The 12,695-nt window shown below is 43.3% G+C and overlaps 1 protein-coding gene across 1 annotated transcript in view; it reads right to left on the reverse strand.

Moving 5' to 3' along the window:
• DNAH6 (dynein axonemal heavy chain 6) overlaps positions 1-12,695 on the reverse strand; it is a 2,906,060-nt gene that overhangs the window by 838,919 nt on the left and 2,054,446 nt on the right. Inside the window, exon 62 of the mRNA XM_030192089.1 lies at positions 4,939-5,118. Within this exon, the coding sequence (XP_030047949.1) occupies positions 4,939-5,118 (180 nt within the window). The remainder of the gene's footprint in view (positions 1-4,938; positions 5,119-12,695) is intronic.

Genomic DNA, 12,695 nt, shown 5'->3' on the forward strand with positions numbered 1-12,695 from the left:
AAGGTTACAGAGAATTTGTTTAGTTTCTCCGACTCCCCCGCTTCAAATATTCTTTCCGGCACCGGTGTCCCCCCCAAATCCTCCTCGGTGAATAGTGATTGAAATATGTCAGTTTTTGAAATTTGCATCTCTTTATATTTGCACAGTATAGGGGGACTGAGGGGTGGGACTGTTCAGGGAAGAAGTCCTTGTGCAGGTTGCAGGCAGCCTATAAGTGGCGCTGCTACTGCCCAGGTGAAGACTGCAGTAGACATAATTTTAAGATGGGGGGGGGGGGGGGGAAGAACACACTGCCTGTAAAAAAAAAAAATAAATAAATTTCAGTACCCCCAATCATTTTGAAAAGTTGGCTCCTATGGCTCTGCATATTGCTAGTATGGCACTGTTGCTGCCAATTCTTGCTGCAGCTTCTTCTCCTAGAGCCTTTGCTTTGGCCTGATAGCCCTCAGTCTGGACTGTCAACAAGGCAATTTGATCCTTCAGCACCTGAACCTCTTGATGCTGCTGTGCCAGCACACAATCCAAGGCTGCCTACTGCTTAACTTTCTCTGTTACTTCATTGATTGGTGAACACTGTGTCTCTTCAAAATGGTCAGCTAGAACAATCCTCTCCAACTGTTCTTGCAGGTCCAGCAACTGGCAGGTTATCTCTTCCTTCTCTGTTTCACAGCTGGTTTTCTCATCCAACAGCTCATGGTACAAGAAGCTCTAGCTGCCTGAGTTGGTCATGTGACTGGCTAATTTTAACTAAGGCTCTCATGTTGCTCCTCAATATTCCATGTGAGCCTTTTGGCCTCTTGCAATTCAATAAGCAGCTCACCTGCCACCTTCTGCAGAGTTTCAGTGGATGACTTCATAAGTATTACCTGCTCCTGCAGCAGGTAACCTTGTCTTGTTCTTAAAAAGTGCTTTTTAAAAACATAAGAATAGCCATACTGGGTCAGACCAATGGTCCATCCAGCCCAGTATTCTACTTCCAACAGTGGCCAATCCAGGTCACAAGCAGGGCTTTTTTTGAGGGGGTAATTGGGGGTACTGAATACCAGCACATTTTCCATTGTTTGCTAAATTTGACCCATAGTCCCCAAGTTTTAATGAAAGAGCTGAAGCCCTACACAACAATTCTGCCTTGTCATAGGTTCTGTGACTGGTTGCAGGAGAGCTGGCTATTGTTGGGTATGTCCCTCAATGATCACCCCACCCCTGAAGGGTGGCCTGGCATTGGAGTACCGGCACCTTTTCGCTAGAAAAAATGCACTGGTCACAAGTATCTGGCAGAAACCCAGTTAGCAGCAACATTCCATGTTACCAATTTTGGGGCAAGCAGTGGATACCTCCATGTCCATCTCAATAACTTGGTAACCTCTTGTTCTCTTTCACTTCTTAGAGACAGAACTTTCTGGGTTTTAGCTTTCAATTGGACTTTTAGCCAAGCATTCTGGCTACTCTAGTAGCTTAGGGAGATTTCCAAGGACTGGAGCTTCTCCAGCCTCAGTTGCAATGCTGCTTTGGAGGGTCCCTTATCTCAATTGCTATATCTCCTCCACCTGTTCAATGGTTTCTATTAATCCTTTTGCTTCACAGCAGTGCAGATAAACCACAGTTCATTCCCATATTCTTTGCACTTTCTTTGTCAGCTCTGTAATCCAGAAGGTTGCTTCCTCCAACTTGCTGTACTGATGTTGAGGTTGGTCTTGAACCTCTCCCAGTTGACTTTTTTCTCTCCTGGTTGATATACTATTGGAGATAGTCCTCACTCACAGCTGTACTACAGCAGTTGACTTCCTTCAACCTCTTAGGCTGGTAGTGAAGTGGGTACTTAACCTCTTTCAGTTGCCCTTGGTGGGTCCCTTTTCCTTCTTGGGACGTCTGGACATGAGGTTGCAAATCACTTTTTAGTCAGATCCTCAGTATGCAGTCTGGCTTCCTCACTCCAGAGTTTCCAACTGCACTAGCTGCAGAAGCTCCTATATCCAGCCAACTGTTTGGAGTTTCGTACTCCCTCTGGCCTATTATATTCAACAGCTGGCCTTTCAACAAGATAAGTAGCAGCTCCAGATCCAGCTCCAATCACTACTCTGCTCCAGATTAAGCTCAATAGCAGTAGTTTATATATCTCTTTATATCTTCATAGTCTATATTTTATATGGAAGCCCTTCACTGCAAACCACTTAACAATTAAACTTGTCAGCCTCTTTGAATTCTTGTGGATTATATTGTTGGCTTATTGTGGATTATACTGAAGCCAATGCATACAGATTACCAGGTTCTCCTGGCCACTCCAGCTCAGACTTTCTTAACAGCAAACCACAACAGCAAAAAAACATCTGCTTGTTCAGTTCTAACTAAATGTCTTGAGTTCCCTCTTTAGGGCGGGGCTATTCCTTTTGCCCACATACAAGTGCCTATACTGTAGTGAGGCCTCAAGCACTGGAGGTTATTGGATTTTGCTTTCTTTACACTAGGAAGCATGGATCCCACTGCCGGAACCATATGTAATAGTGTTGGTGACAGCCAAACATGGAACCTTCATAGACTGCAGTCAGTGCAATGTGTACATCAAAATACAATCTTTATTATTGATTAAACAATGAAAATAACACAGTCTGTTGTTGTCACAGACTTGGTGTTTAAACATGGGCAGCAACCATATTGAAACTTAATTCTACATTTCATCAAGGATTGCTTTCTTGCCAGGCTTCTACAACACAGTTTTCAGTAAATTTAGTTACACATTCACAGAAACTGGTTTCTAGCAGGCTCAATTCTCAACTTGCACAAACACATATCTTTCCTACCTTTGGCCTGTCTTCTGATCCAGTGACCACAACTTGTAAAACTTTCCTTAAGAACCCTTCCTCCTGCCTGGGGCCCATCTTCAGACACTGCAGCCTCAGGTTCACAACATACTTGGAGAATCCCTTACTCCTTACTCGTGGCCTCCCAGTTCTGTTCTCACTCTAGGATTTTAACTTCCTCTCTGCCTGAGCCCCGCCCTGCTGGCTAGGTAAGCTAGCTTCAATTCCCTTACAGTGGCCTAGTGAGGAAGTCTATCACACCCTATCACAACCCAATACAGACAAAATTGAGTGAACAAAGAACTGAAAAATTAACTTATTGAAGAATATTTAAGACTGGATTGTTGGTCATAGAAATACAACAAAACATAGAATGGAACTACAAAACATAAATAGAAATACAACAAAACAGAGAAAAAAATAAGATGATAGCTCTTTTATTGGACTTAATACATTTTTTGATTAGCTTTCGAAAGTAACATAGCTAAAGTCTCACAGCTTATATCCTATATGAAAATCAAATAGAAGAAACATTCATTAAAACAAAACAGAAACGTTCATTAAAACAAAACAGAAAGGGGATAGGAAGAAGACAGCAAAAGATACTAGACAAATGTAAGTTGGTTGTAAACCACTCTGATTTGTGTTCAACACAAGCAGTATAGCAAATGTTTAATAAATGATAAACAATATTTTGAACAATCTAGCCAATAATAGTGTGTAAATATGGTTGTTTATGGGTTTTCCTGTGAGTCACTCAATGCAAATTCATTAAGGCTTAAGAGCATGATAATTACTACAGGATGCCTATGTCAGAAGCCCAAAATAGGTGCCTACTTAAAGTCTACTTTAAAGGCAACATAGGTTTCCATGTGCCTTTAGAAACTGGCTCACAGTACCAGCCTCAACAACACTTATGTGCTGATGCACATATTTATACCTACTCCCAAAAAAGAATGCTTGTAATCTACATGTATATACACATATTTCATAAAATATATGTTGTGATAAAGTCACATCCAGGATAGTTGGGTTAAGGCAGTTTCAGTCTGAAATACAAGTCCCAGAAGGCATTGCAGGCAAGGAGCCAGGGGGGTGAGATGAGGAACCCGGACTGGACTCCTAGCTGCAATGAGGGAAGACATGGGTGTAAGCTGGCAGGATGTGTAGATGGGCTGCCACTGGGGGGAAAGAGAGTTAGGAAACCCTGTGTGCAGGAGCTCATCATTAGTCTAATGCTTAACTCAGCTGGTATGGGTGTGGGGGAAGCTAATGGAAGGAGAATGATTGGTTGTGAAAGCAGAAGCCAGGGATTGATTAGGCAGGTGGGAAGGAGTCCCAGAGGAGAGAAGCAGTTGCAGGCTGAAAATCCTTGGGTAAGAGAGGTTCCTAAAGTACGGAAGTAGGCTGAAATCCCTTGGGTGTGAGGAAGTCTCAAAAGTATTTGCAGGCTGAAACTCCTTGGGTAAGGGAGGTCCCTAAAGTATTGAATTTACCAGTGAAGCTGATGCAGGGTGAAAATCCTTGGGTATGAGGAGTCCCTAAAGTATTGAACTCTCCTGAAGGTAGAGAGAGTAGAAGACAGAAACTGCTGCTTTGTGATTTAACTGTGATGATGAACTGAAAGAATTGCTTCTATTTGGAATTGAACTACTGTTTATTGTGCACTGGATAAAGAGCCCAGACTGGAGCTGACTGTGAGCCTTTATTGAATTCTGGTATGTGCTGATAGCCTACTGCTTAAAGGGAACTATTTGCCACTTTCAGGTGGCTTACATGTGCTTAAGGTTGAAGGTGAATGCTGCTGTTGGAACTGTGTATCAGGTCTACTAGAAACCTGCATGGAATAAAGTCCTTAAAATTGAAGTTGCTGGTGGACATTTATTCTTGACTGTACCAGGAGCCTGTGGCTGGAGGAGATTGTTCTATCCTTGGCTGCACTTAGAGGTACCTGGTTACAATGTGTATATCACAACTCCTCCTCTGATCCACTCAAACTACACCCATATATGGATACATACTTTTAGGTGGTTAGCATTCATATTTGTTCTTAATGTATCATATTTTTCCATATGCAGGGAAAGCAGAAAACTCTTGATAAACCAGGTGCTATGATTTTCTTGTATATAGGCAGAAATACCTGTTTAAAGTACTTTAGTGAAAATTGGTACATAGGGTCTATTTCTGAAAGGCTTGCGATTACAAAGTACATGACAGATCCTTGTGTAGCCACCAGACGATACTTTTCTCGAGCAACATTTATTTTCATTTCCGTGGCCTCTGCTTGCACTAGTCTTGATTTTATGGCTCCTGAGGTAACCTGAAAGATACATATATAAGAAGAAAACAATGGCACAATGAAATGATTTCTAGTAAAGTTCTCAGTTAATCTGTATCATCTAATTTCTTTTTTTTTTTTTTAACCATACTAACAGGTGAGGCAAAGACAAATTAGCAACAGATTTGTCAGTATTTTTGAGGAACCAAAACAGTGAGGTCAATATTTAAACAGCCAGGGTTTCTTTTAAATGCTAGCTATAGCATTTAAATTATTCATGGATATTCAGCACCTCTATCCGGATAGTGAGTGGTGTTGAATATCCAGGTAGGGCAACAAGTGCTGCTATTTGAACAGGTAACTGGATTAAGTTAGGACAACAAATTTTTTTCTGTCCTAACTTCATCCAGATAGTTATCTGGACAGTGACTGAATATTGCTGCTCACTGAATAACTGTTAGCTTTACCTATGCAATGTGATCTGTAAGAATGTTCAGCAGCACTGTTTGGATGGTGTTGCTTAATATCACTGGCCAGCACCAGCAAAACTATTTATCCAAATAATGGTGGATGGATAAATGGCTTTGTATATTTTATAAATGTCATTTAAAAATCCCACAAAAGAACTGAACAAGTAAAAACTATTTTGTGATTACTAGGCTGATATTCAAAAAAACAGAGGGCAGGTACAATATTTGGATTCTTGAGCTGGGATAGTAGCCCCCCATATCCTCTGCTCAATACAGTTTTTCACCTGGTTTTTAAATACGAGGCTTTCAGTCAACACATGCTATCTTTCTAGAATCCTATCCTTCCTGCACCAATTTAAAACAGGAGCAGCATCTCTTTAATTAATTAATTAGTGTTAAATCACTCTTCTTTCAGTCATCATATCTTCTCTTTATTAATCAACAAGGTTTTAAATAATCTCTTCTTTTTGCTAGTATCACAGTTTCCCTGCATCTGCTAATACAGAAACAGTTTCAACTAAAGCAATAGGGCTTTACCTTCCATCAGCTTATTGTTTATAACCAGCACTTATTAATTGATCACATTTGTACCCCGTGATTTCCCGCTCATCACAGGCTCAATGCGGCTTACATAGTAACAAGAGAATACAATCTGTAGTATCAGAATCAACAAAGAAGGTATGTGATAGAACAAATGAACAAGGAGTAAATGGGATAGAAGAGGTATGGGAGAAAGGATAGGGATAGGTAAGGAGGTGGAGCAATAAAGGAGAAGTTGGGAAGAGCATGAAGGGTAAGACAGTTGGTAGTAAATATTTTCTGAGTCATTGTTGTTATCGATTAGTTGAACTGGTAAATAAATGGGTTGCATATGTTTGTTTATGGTAGGTCAAGTCATTCAGGTAAACCTGTTTGAATAGATGGGTTTTCAATAGTTTCCTAAAGGGAAGATATTCACTAATTGACCAAATGTATCTGGGTAGAGCATTCCAGAGTTGGGATCCCAGGTAGGGGAAGTTAGATGCAACAAACTTCCCTTCACTCACGATCTCTTCATCTCTCATTCCCTTCACCTGCTTGCCCTAACTGAAACCTGGCTCTCCCCTGACGACTCTGCCTCAGTTGCGGCTCTATGCCATGGAGGCTATCTCTTCTCCCATACTCCCCGCCTAGTTGGCCGTGGAGGAGGCGTTGGGTTACTACTCTCGCCCTCCTGTAGCTTCCAACCCCTCCTCCTACCACAGTCTCACTGCTTCTCATCCTTTGAAGTCCACTCCATCCGTCTATTCTACCCGTTGCCACTCAGAGTGGCAGTCATTTACCGCCCCCCTGATAAATCCCTCCCTTCCTTCATCACCGACTTCGATGCCTGGCTTTCTGTTTTTCTTGAACCCTCATCTCCATCCCTCATTCTCGGAGACTTCAACATACACGTTGATGACCTGTCCAACTCTCACGCTTCTCAGTTCCTCACTCTAACATCCTCCTTCAACCTCCAGCTATGTTCCACCACCCCTACTCACCGTGATGGCCATTGCCTTGACCTCGTCCTCTCCTCTTCCGGCTCACCCTCCAATTTCCACACCTCAGCTCTTCCTGTCTCTGATCATCACCTGATCACCTTCACACTTTTTCACCCTCCCCCTCAGCCCCGCCCAACATTAACCACTACTTCCAGGAATCTCCAGACTATTGACCCTCCCACCTTATCATCTAGTATTTCTAATCTCCTCCCCTCCATCATGTCCTCTGAGTCTGTTGACGAGGCTGTCTCCGCTTACAATGCCACTCTCTCCTCTGCTCTGGACACCCTTGCACCATCCACCTCCCGTCCCACAAGGCGTACTAATCCCCAGCCCTGGCTGACCCCTTGCATCCGTTACCTTCGCTCCTGCGCCCGATCTGCTGAACGCCTCTGGAGGAAATCTCGCACCCATTCAGATTTCCTTCACTACAAATTCATGCTATCCTCCTTCCAGTCCTCACTATTCCTTGCCAAACAGGACTATTACACCCAATTGACTAATTCTCTCAGCTCTAACCCTCGTCGTCTCTTCGCCACCCTTAACTCCCTCCTCAAAGTGCCCTCCACTCCCACCCCCCCGTCACTCTCTCCTCAATCACTGGCTGACTACTTCCGCGACAAGGTGCAAAAGATCAACCTTGAGTTCACTACCAAGCCACCTCCTCCTCTTCACCCTTCAACCCTCTCCCTCAACCAACCAACCCAGACCTCCTTCTCCTCCTTTCCTGATATCTCCGAGGAGGAAACCGCCCGCCTTCTTTCCTCCTCAAAATGCACCACTTGTTCCTCTGATCCCATCCCCACCAACTTACTTAACACCATCTCTCCTACTATCACCCCCTCCATCTGTCATATCCTCAACCTCTCTCTCTCCACTGCAACTGTCCCCGACACCTTCAAGCATGCTGTAGTCACGCCACTCCTCAAAAAACCATCACTAGACCCTACCTGTCCCTCCAACTACCGCCCCATCTCCCTCCTACCCTTCCTCTCCAAGACACTTGAGCGCGCAGTCCACAGCCGCTGCCTTGATTTTCTCTCCTCTCATGCCATCCTTGATCCGCTTCAATCTGGTTTTCGCCCTCTTCACTCGACAGAAACAGCACTTTCTAAAGTCTGTAATGACCTGTTCCTTGCCAAATCCAGAGGCCACTACTCCATCCTCATCCTCCTGGATCTATCCGCCGCTTTTGACACTGTCAATCATGACTTACTTCTTGCCACACTGTCCTCATTTGGGTTCCAGGGCTCTGTCCTCTCCTGGTTCTCCTCCTATCTCTCCCACCGCACCTTCAAAGTTCACTCTCATGGATCTTCCTCCACCCCCATCCCCTTATCTGTTGGTGTTCCCCAGGGATCGGTCCTTGGACCCCTTCTCTTCTCAATCTACACCTCTTCCCTGGGCTCCCTGATCTCATCTCATGGTTTCCAGTATCATCTCTATGCTGATGACACCCAACTGTATCTCTCCACACCAGACATCACCGCGGAGACCCAGGCAAAGGTATCGGCCTGCTTATCCGACATTGCTGCCTGGATGTCCAACCGCCACCTGAAACTGAACATGTCCAAGACCGAGCTTATCGTCTTTCCACCAAAACCCACTTCTCCTCTTCCTCCACTTTCTATCTCAGTTGATAACACCCTCATCCTCCCCGTCTCATCTGCCCGCAACCTCGGAGTCATCTTTGACTCCTCTCTCTCCTTCTCTGCGCATATCCAGCAGATAGCCAAGACCTGTCGCTTCTTCCTCTTTAACATCAGCAAAATTCGCCCTTTCCTCTCTGAACACACCACCCGAACTCTCGTCCACGCTCTCATTACCTCTCGCCTGGACTACTGCAACTTACTCCTCACCGGCCTCCCACTTAGCCATCTATCCCCCCTTCAGTCTGTTCAGAACTCTGCTGCACGTCTCATATTCCGCCAGAACCGATATACTCATATCACCCCTCTCCTCAGGTCACTTCACTGGCTTCCGATCAGATACCGCATTCAATTCAAGCTTCTCCTTCTTACCTACAAATGCACTCAGTCTGCTGCCCCTCACTACCTCTCTACCCTCATCTCCCCTTACGTTCCCGCCCGTAACCTCCGTTCACAGGATAAATCCCTCCTCTCAGTACCCTTCTCCACCACCGCCAACTCCAGGCTCCGCTCATTCTGCCTTGCCTCACCCTATGCTTGGAACAACCTTCCTGAACCCTTACGCCAAGCCCCCTCCCTGCCCGTCTTCAAGTCTTTGCTTAAAGCCCACCTCTTCAATGCTGCGTTCGGCACCTAACCCTTACCGTTCAGTGAATCCAGACTGCCCCAATTTGACTGCCCCTATCGGACCGACCGTTCACTTGTCTATTAGATTGTAAGCTCTTTGAGCAGGGACTGTCTCTCTTTGTTAAATTGTACAGCGCTGCGTAACCCTAGTAGCGCTCTAGAAATGTTAAGTAGTAGTAGTAGTAGATGCATGGTAGGTTTTGTACTTTAGTCCTTTGCAGTTGGGAAGGTGCAGGTTAAGGTAGGATCGTGAAGATGTTGACATGTTTCTGGTCATAAGGTTTAGTAGACTGACCATGTAACTTGGTGATACTCCATGGATTTATTTTTGTTACATTTGTACCCCGCGCTCAATGCGGCTTACATATTGTATACAGGTACTTATTTGTACCTGGGGCAATGGAGGGTTAAGTGACTTGCCCAGAGTCACAAGGAGCTGCCTGTGCCTGAAGTGGGAATTGAACTCAGTTCCTCAGTTCCCCAGGACCAAAGTCCACCACCCTAACCACTAGGCCACTCCTCCACTGATCTTGTGGATTAGTGTGATGGCCTTAAAGTTGACTCGTTCTCTAATAGGTAGCCAATGAAGTTTCATATGGAGGGGTGTTGCACTTTCGAATCTAGGCTTCCTATAAATAAGTCTAGCTGCCGTGTTCTGAGCAGTCTGAAGTTTCTTCATGATTTGGGCCTTACATCCAATGAAGATACTATTACAGTAATCAACGTGGGTGAGTACTGTGGATTGTACCAAGCTGCAGAAGGTATTCAAGGGGAGATAAGGTTTCACACATTTCAACATCCACATCATGTTGAACATTTTCTTCGTGATGGATGTTGCATGGTCTTCAAGGGATAAGTATTTATCCAATGTAACTCCAAGGACTTTCAGATTGTTGGATATAGGAATTATGACATCAGGAGTAGTGAGAGTAGTTGGATGGTATGTGGAATATTGGGAAGAGAGGATTAGGCATTGAGTTTTGTCTTTATTCAGTTTCATTTTGAAAGTGTTGGCCCAAGAAGTTAGGATATTCATTCCATTGGTAATTTTGTTGGAAATTTCTGCCAGGCCAGATCTGAAGGGAATGAATATGGTGACATCGTCAGCATAGATAAAAGGGTTGAGACCATGTTTGGAAAGGGATTTAGCCAGAGGAATCATCATAAGGTTGAATAGAATAGGGGAGAGAGGAGAACCTTGAGGTGCACCGCAATCTGATGACCATGGAGATGATATTGCTGTAGATAACTTGACTCGATAGGATCTAGAGGTAATAAAGCCTTCAATCCATTTTATAACATTGCCACCAATTCCCAACTTATCCAGAAGTCTAGTAAGAATACAGTGGTTGACCATGTCAAGTGCTCCAGACATATCAAACTGTAAAAGGAGTATGCTATTTCCGAATGATATTTCTTGTTTGAATTTGGATATTAAAGTAAGCAATACCGTTTCTGTACTGTGGGTAGGACGGAAACCCGATTGAGACTCATGAAGGATGAAGAATTTTTGTATATACTCATTGACTTGAAAGGTCACTCTGTTTTCTATCAATTTAGTTAATAGGGGGGTGGAGGCCACTGGTCGGTAGTTGGTAACATCATTTATCGGTTTCTTGGAGTCTTTGGGGCATAGGTGTGAGTAATATGTTACCATGTTCGGTAGGGAAGGAACCTTGTTGCAACAAGAAGTTAAGGTGGGCAGTGAGATCTGTGATGAAGCGTTCAGGGGCATCTTTCATTAAATGGCTGGGCAGGAGTCAAGATGACAATGAGATCTGGAGAGTTTGGAAATCGCCTTGGAAACTTCTACGGTGGTGAGGAGGGTAAATCTTGTCCATGAGCGGTCAACCGGAGTTTCATTTATGTTGGGATCCAATTCATCAAGAAAAGTATCTATGTAGTTACAATCATGGGGAATCGATTTACGAAGCTTAGTCATTTTATTATAGAAGTGCTTAGTCAATTGGTCTGCAGATGGGCTATTTGAAGGTGAGAGGGTAACTGGATTGGTCATAAGGAGGCTCTTTATGAGTTGATATTGTTTCTTTATATCTGTGCCATTGGTTGTGATTTTTTGAGTATAGTAGCTTCTTTTTGCTCTTTTAATTTCTCTGGAACTGTTTCCAAGCGTTAAAGGTGAGATTGTTTCTTGATCCACTCCATGCTTTTTCTAGTTTTCTGGTTTGTGATTTCAGGTTTTTTAGTCGGTCATTAAACCATGGTGATGGTTGACGTCTACATAAAGTTCTGGATTGAAGGGGGGCAATTTCGTCCAGGATGAGTTTGCATCTGGTATTCCAATCTGTGAGGAAGGAGAGAGAGAGTTAGGTTGTGTTGACCAATTGTTGTTATATATATATGTTGCCAGAAACTGTCTTTGTTAATCCGTCCTCTAGTGGTGATTGTTGAAGGATTTTGAGTTATAAGCATATCCTTTGTGTGCCAATATAAGGTTAGTGTTGATTTATGATGATCAGACCAAGGGATATTGGACCATTTGATATCAGATATAGTTATGTTTTGGTTGGTGGAGAGTTTGTGAGAAATTATGTCAAGCGAGTGACCTTTAATGTGAGTTGGTTGCACTGGAGGAAGGTCAATATTGCAGAGTTGAAAGAAGTCCATGCAATCGCGGGTATTTGGGGAGTGGGAGTCTTCTAAGTATAGATTTAGGTCTCCAATTAATAATACATTGGTGCAGACATTTGCAATAAAGTCCATAAAAGTGGATTGACTATTATTCCAGTTTATTGGAGGTCTGTAAAACAAAATGCAATTTAGTTGGTCGCATAGTTTAGGACTATGGAGTTTGAATGAAGCAATTTCAAGCTGAGGTGTAATTAACTCTGATATAGATTCGGGGGTGAAGTATGATTTATAAATAAGTGCTATCCCACCACCTCTTCTTTCTTTTCTTGGCCAGTGTAAGATCTTATATTCAGGAGGGCATAAATCAATTATGATGGGGTCTTTTGAACTATGGGCCCAAGTTTCTGTAATGAATAGTAGATCAAGTTTGTCTGATTTAATCCAGTCTGTAAGGATTTCGGCCTTATTAGCTGCAGATCTGCCATTGACATAACCCACTCGGTCGGATAGGTAAGGTGCAACATTCGGGGTTGAAGATTGAATGTTGATAATCTGTCTTGAGATGGATGTCCTAGGTTTGGGTGAAGGAGTTTCATTGTTTATAGATGATTGGTAGGTTGATGGGAGGTTTCTTTTGAAGTCGCCAGTTTGATGGGTTGGATGATATTTTGTGATGGTAAAGGACTGGAATAATGCTAATTTCTGATGGTGCTAATGCTAATGACTGGAATAATGCTAATTTTCTACTAGTGTATCAA

This window comes from Microcaecilia unicolor, chromosome 2 (genome assembly GCF_901765095.1).
Source record: "Microcaecilia unicolor chromosome 2, aMicUni1.1, whole genome shotgun sequence".
Classification (NCBI taxonomy): Eukaryota; Metazoa; Chordata; class Amphibia; order Gymnophiona; family Siphonopidae; genus Microcaecilia; species Microcaecilia unicolor.